A 14,756-nucleotide genomic window follows, 5' to 3' on the forward strand; every position below is an offset into this window, starting at 1 on the left:
TGAGTACTCACAAAATGACTGAAGTGAATGAATGAAGGTGTAGCGAGCCTGCGCTACCTGAGGTCTAGGCGCCTGGCGGCTGTGGTGGGCTGCAGGGCCGCTACTCCACACACTACGGTAGGGAGGGCTGCTCCACCCGAGTCCACACGGACCTCCTCCCAGCCCTCCCCCTGCTTCTCATCTCCTCCCCCTCCACCTCCTCCTGGTCCTCCTCCGCAGCCGCCAGCCTCGACCCCAGTCCCGGGCGAGCCAGCCTGGACGCTGCGCCGCCGCGGGCCGCGATGCGCAGAGGGTCCGCGCCGCCCCGGGGCCGCCGCGCCGCACCATGAAGCTCCGCAGTAAGGCGGCAGCGCTGCTTCTGCTGGCGCTGGCCGTGCTGCTGCTGGCGCTGCTGTCCTTGCGCGCCCGCCGCGACCTGGAGCCCCCCGGGTTCCCCGCGCGCCCCGAGGCTGCCCCTCAGCGCCGCCACGCGCCGGTCCCCACGCGCCCTCCGGAGCCCCACGCCTTCCCCGGGGTCGCCGGCCGACGCTCCCCTAGGCGCCGGCCACCGCGTCCGCGCCCCCGAGCCGGCCGCCCGCGCGCCGCCAGCCGCGAGAAGTTGGCGAGGTGAGTCGTGGCAGCCTGGATCCCTCCCATCTGGGGACGTGCGTCTCGCTACCCGCACCGGTGCCAAGTTCAAGGGCGGCTTGGGGCTGGATGGATGGATGGAGAGGCAGATTTCAAGTTTCACCCACTCTCTACCTCTTCCCACCCCGCGAGACACGCAGACCACCCTGGTGACACCCATGCAGCTCCATGAAAAAGTGTCAGAGAAAGTGGCTTGTAGATTACGGGTCGCAAGTGTCAGGGCAAGGCGTCTGGTTGCGTTCTTGCAAACATGTGCTCTTTGTTTAATTTTTCAAAAGCCATCGCCAGGCAACTGGAGCTCATTCTCTTGTTTCACGGGAGAATTCAGATCTTGATGGGAGTTGGAAAAGTTGGATGTTGAGCCAGGACTGGCTTGCGTTCCGTGCAAGCTCCGGTACCCGCGTGCTGCCCGCGAGCCGGCATCTGGCTCAAGTTGATTAGAAAGAAGTTTTGTTCTTGGAGGGAGTGGTGCGTGGCTCGGGGGAGAGGCAGACTTGGGGTTTCCTGGTCTCTGTTGGAGCTGCAGGACCGCCAAAGGCTCCCACTGGGAAACCATCTTAACCTTCGACCCTGCCCTCTCCCTACACGAGGCGGTCCACGCGGCTGCCTTTCATCGCAGCTTTTTATCTTTGGTCCTGGCGTTACCGGATGCCCGCAGGTTAGGGATTCGCGTTCATCTCCTTTGTTGTGGAGACGGTTTTGAACAGTCCCGAGTCTTGTAGTTCGTCTGTTTCCTCTGCTCCTTCAGGGCTGCTGTTTCTAACTGCCTTGCAACGACCACATTTGCTGGCTCCTTAATTACTTGAAACAAGTTGAAGAATTCTTTTTTACCATAATGACGAAGTCTGAGCGCTTAAAAAAAAACAACTGTAGTTAAGAGAAACACGAAACCTTAAGAAGTAGCTGGGTCAGCTTTTCTCTCTCTACTTGCAATATATGCACATGGATATATATGTCCGGGGAGAAAATACCCCAGCAATCTAAGTCTTTTTTTTTATTACTTTGTTTATTTTGTGTATGCATGTTGAGGGAGGCATGTGTGGAGGTCAGAAGTCGGTTTTATCTTTCCACTCGATATGTGCCCGGGAATGAATTCAGGTCTTCTGGCTTGGCAGTAGACACCTTACCCACTGAGGCATCTTGCCACCTCCAATTGGAGACTTTAAAGTTCTTAGAACTCTTTACAAGTTCTGAGTATGCACTTTTAAAAATCAGGCTATTTCTGTTGTATAATTAGCAGGGTTTTTTCCCCCTCCAGTTTGCTGAGGTTTCTTATTTACAGTAGATTATTTCAGAGTTAAGCTACAAGTTCATTATGATGTCTAAGATCACAAAAGCTGGCATCACTTAACACAAACCAACAGTGTCAACAACACCATGTAAAAATAGCTATTAATAATTACACACGCACACACACACACACACACACACACACACACACACACACACACTGCAGTCCTTACAGTAACCCTTTGACAGTGGTCCGTAAACTTCCCGGTATTAGAACTGATGTACAGCATCATGAAAACTTGTTTCAAATGTAGATTCTTCTACCTCAGTCAGCCCTACAGAATCCTAAAACATGGGCAGTAATGAGTGTTTTTAATGTGTGTTTTTGCCTTCCTGCTTTACACTCTGTGTGTACATACGTGTTTGTGCATGTGAAGACTAGAGGTTGACATCCAGCGTCTCTCTATCTTATTTTTTTTCCCCCTTGAGACATGGTCTCTCACTGAACCTGGAGCTTGCAGATTTGGCTGCTAGCAAACCCTAGGGATCCCCCTGTCTCCACCTCCCCAGAGCTGCAATTACAGAAGTCGGGGATCTGAACTTTGAAGTCTTCCTGCTTAGGCCCGCCTGTTCTTCATCAACGAAGCCATCTCCTATCCCTCGGCTTGGCTTTGAGTACATGTCATTGTGGCTGGCCGAGCTGCTCCACGATGCACCCATTAGTATTATCTGAGTTTTACAGACTCTGAATGAGAAGAGCTCTTTGTGCAGGGCTTACAGGTAAGAGCTCGAGGAGGCTGAAGACCCAGGCAGCCTGGGACTGGACAGAACCTGCTGTCAGGCAACCGTCCTGCCTGCAATTCATCACTGCGCTGAGGTTTTTCTAAAGAAGCATCATGGATTCTTGGATGTGCCTCATTCTTCAAGGTGTTAGGGACATTGGGGCAGCATCCTCTTGTCTCCATCTGAACAAATTGGCTCTGACTCACAGGAGATCGTGAATAGAATCCCAATGGACGCCAGAGAGAAGCTGTATTGCCTCAGGCAACAGGATCCTGGAAGCCATTTTTCTTCTGAACATATCTCTTAGATGATCATGGAAATGATGCCCAGCACCGGAGGAATGAAGAACTAATTCACAAACTCTGGAAAGAGTGGGGGAAAAAAAAATACCACCAGGCATCTCAGATTCAGATGCATAAACAGTCAACATTTTCTGGGGGCGTTTTCTTTCTTTTGCTACCCTCCCCGCCACCAAGGGTGACTCAAGGTTTGAGGTGAAAAGGGAGCAGGAGGGCAAGATCCCCTCCTCCCCCCACCTCCCCCCACCCCACCCCACCCGGACTCTTTTATTGCTTTTTAAATTCTGCCTGGGTGAAATTTTTGTGGTTGAGAAGGAATTTCATTTAGGGAGGGAAGAGAAAGCCTTGTGGCTTCATCTTTTTACGTGGCCAGAATCCAGAGGAGATAGAGGCTACGTGATCTCATTTCTCCCTCGTGGTGAGGGTTAGATGTGTGGTTGTAGTTAGCAGAGAGCTCGAGGGTAGATGGGACCCAGCCGGCCACCTGCTGGCCACGCCGCCGAGCCTAGGCTGGCCTCCCGAGGGCCCTGCTGTAAGTGAAGCTCTGCCACGTCAGTCAGTGTGGGGAGCTAAGCCCTTCCTTCTCCTTTCACATCTTGTTTTCATTTTCAGCACGTTTTCCATGGGCTTGCCTGGGGAGCAGGCAGACCCTACAATTTTAGAACTAGCCATTTGTATGCAATCTGTCCTGTGGCGACTTCCTTCAACATCAACACGAGGCTGTGAGGGAAGGTCTGAGCTTTCAGGTCATGAATGCGATCATGGGTGGACACCGTCCTGGAGGTAGCCACCACTGTAGAGCCCAACAAAAAAATGAAATTCTTCTGTTTTGGTTTCTGGATGGTTTAGGCCTGGCTGGCTTCCACAAAGAATTTGAGGTGACCACAGTAAAAGATACGTATGCAAGCGAGTCATTAAAATAGTTGTAGAAGAAGGGCATGGAGGGGAGTAATAAGTACTGTTTGCTAACAATCGAGACCACTATTACTGAAGGATTAGGTGCTAAATTTAGCTGTAAGCTTCCTGGCAGCCAAATAAAAAGGGAACATGGTGAGCTGCCCAATCTTCAGTGAATGATAAGAGAAGTTTGCTAAGAGGTTTGTTTTTTTTTTTAAAAAAAAAAGAAGCTAAATTCTAAAATAAGAGTTTTACTTTGGAATAGATTTCAGACTTTAGAAGACTGCATTTCCATTTTGCTTCAGAAAACTCTTTGAGCTATGTGTGGGAAAAGGAGTTTAATGTAACTGGGGATCCGCATTATAAAAAAGAATAGGGCTGAAGTGATGGTTCGCTGAGTGAAGTGCTTGGTATGCGGGTGTGGGCACCTGAGTTTGGATCTCCAGAACTCAGGTCCAGCTGGACATGGTAACATCTACAGCCCCAGCTCTCCTATGTTGGGGTGGGAGGCTGAGAAAGGAGAATCCCCCAGAAACTTAAGGGCTAGCTAGCCTAGCATATACACCGTTCTCAGACACGGTGGGAGACAAGGACACTCCTAAGGATGTCCTTTAACCCCCACACATGTGATGTAGCACACGGACGGCAGTGCGCACGCACACACACACACACACACACACACACACACACACACACACGCACGCATATGCTCACACACCAATGTTAAAAAGGGAAAAGAAGATGCACATGGCCTGTGGAATTCAGCAGATTGGGTGCTGGTCCCAAGCCGTTTTCATCTTATTTTCTTCATCTACAAAAAAATTAGCAGATCGATCCAAAGTTTCCTGAGGTCTCTTCCAGCTCTAATGTGATGATCCTTTGATGAGCACATGAGGATTGCAACCATGACTGTCACGTGCTGTCACTTCGAGGGTCAGCTCCACATTCCCTGCACTGTCTCACTGATTGCTCAGACTCAGACCCCTCCTGAACTCTGTTCTTCCTCTTCTGGGATAGCCTGTTTTCTCTTACAATATGGCTTCTTTCAGAAAAAAAAAATTTCTACGTATGTTTCTTTTGTGTGTGTATGTGCTTGAGCTTGTCACCCGGTGTACGTGTGGTGGTCAGAGGACAACTTGTAGGAGTTGGCTCTCTCCTTCCTTCTACCATGTCGGTTCTGAGGTTGGACACAAGCCCTCAGGTTTAGCCGCAAGCTCCTTGCCCACTGAATCTTCTCATCAGCCCCTAAAATGTGGTTTCTGAAAAAGACTTCAGGTCTCTCCTGGTCCCATGGTCTGCCTCTGTCAATATACTCCACAGTTGTTCGGCAAATGTGTCTGGCGCATAGACTGCCAGGCATTTGCTGTGTGGTGGAGGATGGAGTCTCCGCCCTCCTGGGATTCGAAGGGAGAGGAGACAATGGAGAAGCTGCTGGCTGCACTTGGCCGCCTCCCCAGCCACCCCAGTGAGAGGAAGCACATCCTTGCTCCTCACCAGTTTCCTGCGGTTTCCTTTGATCTCCGAGATGAGTCTCCTCAGAGGGCTCATGCCTGAACAAAGGTCTCAATAAACAGGGATGATGTCATGTAGCAGAATCTGTCTGTTGCCCTCTCAGAATTAGATGGTGGCCTTAGAGGACAGTCATGATGTCAAGGACTTGAGCAACATCTATGTCGTTGTGTGGCTGTCAGTCTCGATTCCCTTCACAGCTCATTTTTTAATCGTGTGTGTATACACATATGAGTGTGTGTGTGTGTGTGTGTGTGTGTGTGTGTGTGTGTGTGTTTTCACATGCATGTGGTCTAGAGCACATGTGGTAGGCAGTCCAAGGACAGTTTTCCAGACTCTGTTCTTTCCTCCCACCATGTAGGTCCCAGGAATTGAACTCAATTTGTCAGGCTCAGTGGCAAGTGCCTTTACCAGATGTGACATCTTGTGGAGCCTAGAGCTCAGTTTTGTTGTCTGGCACACGCCCACTCCCACTCAAATTAGTTCTCCTAGATCTGCCACAAAACATACTTCCACCGTCTCCACCATCTCCCTGGGTACTGCTGTCGGCCATCCTTGGACCACTCACTGCAGAAGCCTACTCTGGTGTGAGCGGTTCTACTCTAGTGCCCCCTATAGTTCATTTTCCATGCAGCTGTTGAAATAATCTTGAACAAGTTAGACCGAAGCAGGTCACTATGCAGGCTTAAAGCTGTCCAGTGTGTGCGTGTCCCATCACACTAAGAATACAATTCTTGGGTGGGAGAGGAGATTGGTCAGCCTGTAAAAGCATGTTCCTTGTAAGGCTGATGACCTAAGTTAGATCTCCAGGATCTGCATAAAATGGAGTCCCAGCTCTCCCGGGATGAGATGAGAGGTGGAAACAGAATTGCCCAGAAGCTTGAGGGCTAGCTAACCTGGACTGTTGCAGCACACCATCAGAAACAGGAGAGACCCTGCCTCAGCAAGGTGGAAACCCCCAATGTTGTCTCTGACCCCCACACATGTGCATGTCCCCACATAATAATTAAACTTTAAATTTTAATTCTCCATGTGGTCTTTGAGCCCTTACTATCTCACACCAGTTCAGTCCCCTGCCTTCATCTCTCTCTATCTTCCCTTCAGTCACTGGGCCGCCGTTCCTGTCCACATCCTCATGTAGCAAGGGACTTCACTTCTTTTGGGTCTATGTTCCAACGTCTTATTCTCAAAGAAGCCTTCCAAGCTGTGCATATCCGGATACTTCCCACCCTCTAGATCTCCTCGCTCATCCTGGTCAATGGTTTGTTTTTGTTGCAGTCAAAGCTGTGTGAGCACTGTGTTTGATTTACCTCTCCCATCTCAGGTGCACAGCCTGTGCCATTAATCAGTTATCCCTGACAGCTAAGGCAGAGATGACTGCATGGTGGATACTCGGTGAATATTTATGGACTGAACTAGAGAACAGAGACAGGGTCCACCTTGTTCCAGCCAGTACCCAACTTCTGCAACTTGTAAGATCTTCCACTGCTGGGGTTCAACTGTGTTGATGAAGTCACGTTGAGACATTATTATTAATGTTCATTTCGAGTCCCCGTTCTAGGGTCCCATTCAGCAGACCTTGCTATATGTTGTCGCCTTTTCAGGATGGACACTGCAGTAGTCTCTTAGACTGCCTGTTTCTGACAGGTTTTGGAGACTTGCCTTTGGGTTCTGCCATAGGTGTTTAAAGATCTGGCTGGTTAGGGAGAACACTGGTGGGTTATTTGGGAAGGTCTCTTTAGCAGAATATTTGAGATATTTTACTCACCATAGTCCTAGGTTATAGAGCTCTAGAAGGAAAACCCTCTCTACCATAGCACTTCTCATGTGCTCTGTCTATAAGGTTCACAACGGGCTGAGCGTGGTGGTGCACACCTTTATTCCCAGCACTGAGGAGGCAGAGGCAGGCGGAGCTCTAGGAGTTGAAGGGCAACCTTTTCTATGTAAACGGATCTAGGCCAGCCAAGGCTACAACAACAACAAAGAGATTCTCAGCTACTGATTTGGTCCTGGCCACCTGGCTGAGGTGGCACCTGCCGGGTTTCTGCTCTGGGCTGTTGCCCTGCCCTGTCTCCCTTCCTGTTCTGCACACAGGAAGGGAACACGACCCACAGTTGAGGTGTGGGGAGTTTGATCAATGTTGACACAGCTTACTGGAAGCCCTCCTCCTGTGGGGACACTGGTGTCTCTTCAGTCCTCACTCGTCACTTCCTCCCTTGTTTCTGTCAGTCTGGACACAAGAAACTCCATGCTTTGGGTTGCGCCTCCATAGGGCTGTTCTGTTGCTAAAAACTGTTCCCACTTGGGCTGCCAGGGGCTCCTCCTGTCCTTGACCGCATGTCCCCTAATGAATTTTTGGTTTGGCTTTGTGTCGGGTGATCGATCAAGCCTGGGATCTCATGCTGAATGGGCAAGCACTCTCCCACTGAGCCACACACACAAGCCTGGTTTTATCTGTAGTGTTGTTGGGGGTTGGGTCCGTCTTTACTCTCTGGCACTGTGAAATGCTCAGGGCTCATCCTGTACAGTCATGCTATCAACCTTTTCTTCAAGGGACCCTGGTAACGTGTGTGTGTGTGTGTGTGTGTGTGTGTCTGTCTGTCTGTCTGTCTGTCTGTCTCAGGGGAGGGGGAGGGGCAGGAGTAGTACTTGTAACTAAGAGCTGGGCACTGGACATGCTTGCTGCTCCTGGGATGTTATTTCTTATAAGCCTTCAAAGCTGACCGAGCAAAATGTATATGTATGTGCATATACACCCCTGCGTATTTGCACACCTCTTGAATCTTTTTGTATATGATCTCCAGTGTCTACATTTAGCTAAACATGGGTTCCCGCTGATGTCTCCAGCTCTAACTTGGGTGAATCATCCTTGCCTCCTTCCCTCCCATATGCAGGAGAGGGGTGCTTTAATTTCCCAGGAGCTCCAGCAGACTTTCTCTCTCATCCCATTGCCTTTGCTTGATTTAACTGCCTGTAATTTGGAGGAAGGGAGTAGGAAGGAATGGAGGGTCAGATTCAGGTCAGATCAGCCAATGGATGTAAGCTAAGTGAGTCTGATCCCTTGAGACTACTCACACTCCCTGGGGGAGCGGGTATGGTAGATGTTGTGCTTGGCATCTGTCTTAGGGTTTCTATTTCCGTGAAGAGACACCCTGACCATAGCAACTCTTATAAAGGAAAACATTTAATTGGGGCTGGCTTACAGTTTGGAGATTTAGTCCATTATCTTCATGGCAAGAAGCGTGGCGGCATTACAGGCAGACATGGTTCTGGAGAGGTGGCTGAGAGTTCTACATCTGGATCCACAGGCAGCAGGAAGAGAATGAGTTACACTAGGCCTGGCTTGAGTTTCTGAAACCTCAAAGCTCCCTGCTCCCCCCCACCCAACATTTCCTTCAACAATGTCACACCTACTTCAACAAGACCACACATCCCAATAGTGCCCATCCATATGAGCCTATGGGGCCATTTTCATTCAAACTACCACAGCATCTGACTTCCATTTCCTCAGTCACTTCACAATTATTGTGTGAACCACAGCCCCAAGGGACAGATGGTTTAAGCCCAGATGACAGCCTATAGTTGAAGTTTTCCTGTGTCCGCAGGACTGGTGGGTGAGAGAGATTTGTCCTGACCATGGGCCAGGTGGGACACAGGAAAACTTCAACTACAACAGCCCATTTTTTCTGAGTTGTAAGCTTTGTGTATCTAGGACCAAGCACACCGATCCATTCATTTCTCTAGCTGCAGTTAATTTGCCCAAAAGGATCAACTTATAACACGGGACAGAAGACTCTGTCTTCTAGATATAAGCAGTGGAATTGCCCCCTCGGCTCCTGAGGAAACAGGATGAGAGCGTCAAGGGGCTCTATTACAATCACCTTTCTCATTGTTGTGACCAACTGCCTGGCACAAGCAGCCTGAGTGAGGAAGTGAGTGTTCCATGTGGCTCACGGTGTGAGGGTCCAAACCATCAAGGCGGGGAAGGCATTATGGCAGGGGCCGGAGACAGATGATCGCATAGCAGCCATAGTCAGGAAGCAGAGAGCTGAACCCTGGTGCTCGGCTCACTTTCTCCTTTTCGTTCAGTCCAGGACTCCAGACAGTGGAATGGCGCCTCCCACACTTAGGGTAGGTGAGTCTTTGCCCTTCAATTAGCCTAGAAACTCTATGACAGCGATACACGGATGTTTGTTCCGTGGTGATCCTAGCTCCTGTCGTGTTGACGATCAATATTAACCGTCATAGGTTAATATCGAGTACTTTCAGAACATTGTTGAGTCCCAGAATCAGCAGATGGGTCCTTCTAGCCTCGGATCCTCCTGTTACACAGGCTGGAGTTGCAGTTTCTCTTATTTGGATCTGGAGTCATCTAGCTGAACTAGATTTTCTCAATCAAAACCACGGAGCCATCGATGGAGACAAAGGGGAGTGGTTTCCGGGGTACACAGGAAGTAAGCCTCTGCTGCACCACAGCAGCCACTTTGTAGACTTGACTGCATACTAAGCTTAGGCGATTTACAGGTGGGTAACCTCTGACCCGGTGAGAAATCCGGACTGCATTGAGAGAGTATGGAAACCCGCATGGGTGGAAAAGCGAGGCAACACAGCAGCGCAGAGGCACCGGATCGGATCGGGGTGAGGAGGCAGGCCCCAACTTTGGTTCCAAGGTCAGCTCTGTTTTCCACCCGCAGCTTCCAGAACCCAGTAAATCCCCCCTGTTCTCTGAATCTACCTTAGCTTGCCTTGTCTGACACTTACCCCAAAGCAAACAACTTACTCGGATCGCAGCACCTGTCCTTAGCACCATTACTAAATTCACTTAACATTGGGCAAATTAATTCCTCCACACGCGTACACAGGCAAGATTCTTTGCAAGAAAATTTGATAACAGTTTTATTTTTCTAAAGAACACTTCATGTTTTCATCTACCATCTAATAAATGGGACAGAATTTGACAGTACCTGTATTTCATCCCTGTAAAAATTAAAAGAGAATTTTATTGATGATAAAGTTCATTTCATATTTCTCCAGAATATTTCCCAGCATTTACCTAAGTTCAGATTATGAAGTTCTGAAAACTACTCCCTGGAAAATAGGAGTTTTCTTGACTTGATTCCTTATTGGTTACTTTTCTTGTTGCAGGGACAAAATATTTAAAAAGGAGCCTTAAGTAAGTCCGGGCTAATTTTGGCTCACAGTGTGAGGGCACAGTTCATCGGTCGTGAGGCGGCTGGTCACATTGCATCTGCAGTAAGGAAGCAGATAGATGCTGGTGCTCAGCTTGCCTTCTCCTTTTTATTCAGTCCAGGACCTCAGCCCAAGGGACAATGTCCCCTACACTCATAGGTAGGTCGGTCTTTCCACTTCAGTTAAACCTTTCTGGTAATACCCTCATAGACACACCCACATGTATGTATCCAGTCAAGCTGCCAGGGAAGAGCATCTTTATTGAGAGCCCCTGATTTTGTGATGGCAGAGTGGCTTTGGTGTGTTCAAATGTGACGTTTACTTGATACCATGACTGTGAATACATGAAATATTGTAATCTAGCAGAAATGCATACTGTATAATATGGGACCCACCTCTTCCATAAGACATAAAGAATGCATAATCAAAAATACAACTTCTGAATCTGCGAATTTGGAAACTGAGGTCCGGAGAAGTCAAACAAGGATGGATGTAAAGCATCTGGTACAGGGATAACTCACAGCCCTCCTCAGAGTATTTTGTTGTCCTTGGGCACTTTTACTGCCCACCACTTGTTAGCTGGGACCTAATCCATAACTGGACCCAGATGCCTCGTGTGTGATTTTGAATACATCAGTCTTCAGGAATCCTTGGCCTTCTCACAAGCTCACTGGTGGGATGAAATGAGGCAAGTGAAGTGCCGGTGTGAGGCATGGAGCACCGGCATGGGGCATGAAGTGCCAGCATAGGTCATGCAGCAGAACCGTGAGTGCTAGTGAGGGTTCAGGGGCACATCTATCCGAGCAGGCTCTTTTGGAGGGGAGGATCTTTTGAGGACACTGAGATTTGCCTTCCACGCATGTGAGTGGACACAAGGCCCTGTCTCCTGACTAATGGCTGGTAGAGTGGAGGAGACAGAACCCCCTATCCCGACTCCTGGAGGGTTTCAGATCTGGTGTCCTAATGTCTACTAGATGCCAACTAGCACCCTCATGTCTCTTCAGGGACACAGAACCAGTTGTTTTAGTCTTAAGAAGGCAGAGTGTGGGCCACATATTCCCTGAGAATTAAGCAGCATACAGAACTTTGTCCATGGCATATCTCCTCAGGGCCCATGGCTGTGGTGGGACACAAGCCTTTGTGTTCTATTTTCTTCCTCCCATTTTTTTTTCTGAGAATTTCAAGGTCTTAACATTGTCAGACTAGTGACCCCAAAGTCATACACATTCAAGTAATTGACTTTTTATCGACAGAGAGTGGGTTAATGGAAACCCGGGTCATTGTCTGAGAATTTTACGAAATCTGCCCACTCTTTAATTTGATTTGCAACATTTAGAGCTTATATGCTTTTTGCTGAACTGCCTCCCAGCCTGGTTTGGGCACAAATACAACATATTTAGAGAGACACAAGGATATCTGGTAAAGATAATATTTAATTATAACTATGATGATAATGACTACTTCATCCTTACTTTATGCACAGTACTGAGCCAGGTATTCTGGCACATGCCTGTAATCCCAGCACTAGTGTGTATGTGTGTGTGTATGTGTGTGTGTGTGTGTGTGTGTGTGTGAGAGAGAGAGAGAGAGAGAGAGAGAGAGAGAGAGAGAGAGAGAGAGAGAAAGAGAGAAAGAGAGAGAGAGAGAACACCAGTCATGAACGGTACTATTCTAGTTAGCTTTCTCCTGCACGATAAAACACTGGCCAAAGCAAGGGAGGAAAGGGGTTATTTAGTTTACAGGCCATAGTCCACCATCAAGGGAAGCCAAGGCGGGAACCTGGAGGGAGGAACTCATGCAGAGGCCAAGGAGAAATGCTGCTGACTGGCTTACACGGCATAGTTTGCTTGGCCTACCCTCTTGTACAACCCAAGGCCACCGGCCCAGGGGTGGCCCCACCACAGTGGGCAGCGACTGGGCCCTCCTACATCCATCGTTAGTCGAGAAAGTGCCCCCACAGTCATGCCGGTGGGTCAGTCCGAGAGAGCCAATTCCTCAGTCGAGAGTCCCTCTCCCCAGGGTTGACATCTGAAGCTAACTATGGCAGGTGCGAAGCGTGTTGTGAGGTCTCTTTATTTAATCTCCACTGTCACCTGACGGGTCACTCCTATCACTGGGTCGGCCAGAACATCTCCCCTAGCAAGCAGTAGGTGTCCAGCCCACCCACAGTATCGCTTCGTCAGGGACAGAAAATGACTGACCCCAGCCCCGAGACTTCAAAGGAGACAAGGGCCCAGTTACAGGTGTGATCAGGACCATCTTGCCCCTGTCCTCAAGCGTAGTGTGAGTGACATTTTCAGGTGCTTTCTCTCTGTGGAACCTTTGCCAGTGAAAGGACCAGGCAGATGCCATAACAGGCTGCTCAGTCTTCTCTCAGAGATCAGGCCTCAGTTTCAGTTTCCTGAGACTTGAGCAAGCAGTCTTTGCAAGGGCCATGAACAAAAGACATAGTCCTTGCAGTAGCTCCCTTTCTGCACGTACTCTGACTGCTCAGGGTTCAGCCAGTTGTTTACTGTCTGGGACCCCTCGCCAGCTTAGAGCTTTGTGCATGGGTCAATGTAAACGTGCTAGGCCAGCCAGCCACAATGGCAGCTCAAGGACAGAGCCTGGGACTTGTTCAGGCCTGCCCAAAATGATAACTGTAACCCCCAACCAGTGAATTCAAAGGTTACACAGCCTCACCCAATCATATGACACCAAGGCTTGTACCACCCTGTTTACGGTTTCCCCCTTTAAAAACCCCTCACCCTGAGAGCTCAGGGCCATCCTCCTTCACCTGGCTAGCCAGTGTGTTGGACTAGGACCAAGCCTGGGCTTGTAATAAACCCCTATGTGTTTTGCATCAGATATTGGATCTGTGGTGGTCTTGCTTGGGGGTCTCGTGACACGGCCACAACACCAGCAGATCTGGGCTTGTGCCTTTGGGTCACAGGTACCTGCACCCCCTGATGGCCACACCTGTGCCTGCAGCTGTGAGGCTATGAGGCTTTGGTCCAAACCTCAGGGACTGAGAACTGAAGAGCAGCTCCCCTAAAGTATAATTGAGGTACTCTTACCTGAAACTCCTGAGAAAGGCAAAGGCCAGCAGACATCCAGTATCACCAGTGTGTCCATATTACAGATAGGAAGTCCCAGGGTGGAGACGGTGAAAGCTTTTGCTCTAGATAGTACAGCCAAACGATAGACCTAGAAATTGTACCTTGCCTGTGGGCCTCAAAGAGTAAAACCGCAAACCACATGCTGTTCTTGGGAACAAATCCCAAACTCCGAACCCTTTATCACTATTGAGAATCCCTTTGGAAAAGATCTCTTTGATACAGTGTTGTCTTTTTCTTTAAATTGAAATGTATAACTTATATAAAGCCAGTTATAAAACTCTCCCTTTCCAGCTTAAAAGAAAATGTAGGACCAGTGAAACAGATGAGTGGATAAAGGTGCTTTTTCCTCTAACCTCCATGTGTGGGCTGTGGTATACATGTGCCTACACACACACACACACACACACACACACACACACACACACACACACACACACGATAAGTTTAAATTTTGTTATAAATAAAAACGTGAGTATATTCACATCCTCACGTATATTGTATATGGTTCTTTTTAAAAATTTTATTATTTATTTTTATTTTATGTGCATTGGTGTTTTGCCATGAGTGTCAGGTCCCCTGGAATTGGAATTATAGACAGTTGTGAGCTGCCCTGTGGGTGCTGGGAATTGAACCCAGGTCCTCTGGAAAAGCAGTCAGTGTTCTTAACCCTTGAGCCGTCTCTCAAGCCCTGTATATAGTTCTTAAAAACCAAAATACTGACAGTGGTTACAAAGCTGATTACAAGTGCTCCCCCGGTGCTGGTCTGTTTTCAGAGCTTTCTGTAATGAATATGTGTGTTACTGTTATGTGATACTCTTTGGGGGAGATGTGAACAAATGTCTGCTCACCCCAGATAGGGAATGATGACAGAACACAGTAAGGATACTACTGAAGTCCACCTTGGGGCATGGGGGACTCAAAGACAGATGTATTACTAAACGCCCACTTCAGCATCGTGACAACCCTCAAAAGTTAGAACCCTGGAATTCACTGCACAGCTTGCAGGCAGCTTGACAGGTAGGAGAGCCCCTGCTTCTCAGGAGTCCCGACTGCTCAGGTCACCTTGGGGGAGGAGGCGCCTTGTTAATCTGCTAAGTTTCAGGGACTTCCTGAGAGTGAACTG

The 14,756-nt window shown here is 48.8% G+C and overlaps 1 protein-coding gene across 1 annotated transcript in view; it reads left to right on the forward strand.

The window, feature by feature from the left end:
- Positions 1 to 284: 284 nt before the first annotated feature.
- Gxylt2 (glucoside xylosyltransferase 2) overlaps positions 285 to 14,756 on the forward strand; it is a 96,726-nt gene continuing 82,254 nt past the window's right edge. The window contains exon 1 of the mRNA XM_052722043.1: positions 285 to 606. Coding sequence (XP_052578003.1) covers positions 326 to 606 — 281 coding nt within the window. The 5' untranslated portion in view covers positions 285 to 325. The remainder of the gene's footprint in view (positions 607 to 14,756) is intronic.

The sequence above is a fragment of the Peromyscus californicus genome, unplaced genomic scaffold, assembly GCF_007827085.1.
Source record: "Peromyscus californicus insignis strain IS unplaced genomic scaffold, ASM782708v3 Scaffold_6__1_contigs__length_162567912, whole genome shotgun sequence".
NCBI classification, from domain to species: Eukaryota; Metazoa; Chordata; class Mammalia; order Rodentia; family Cricetidae; genus Peromyscus; species Peromyscus californicus.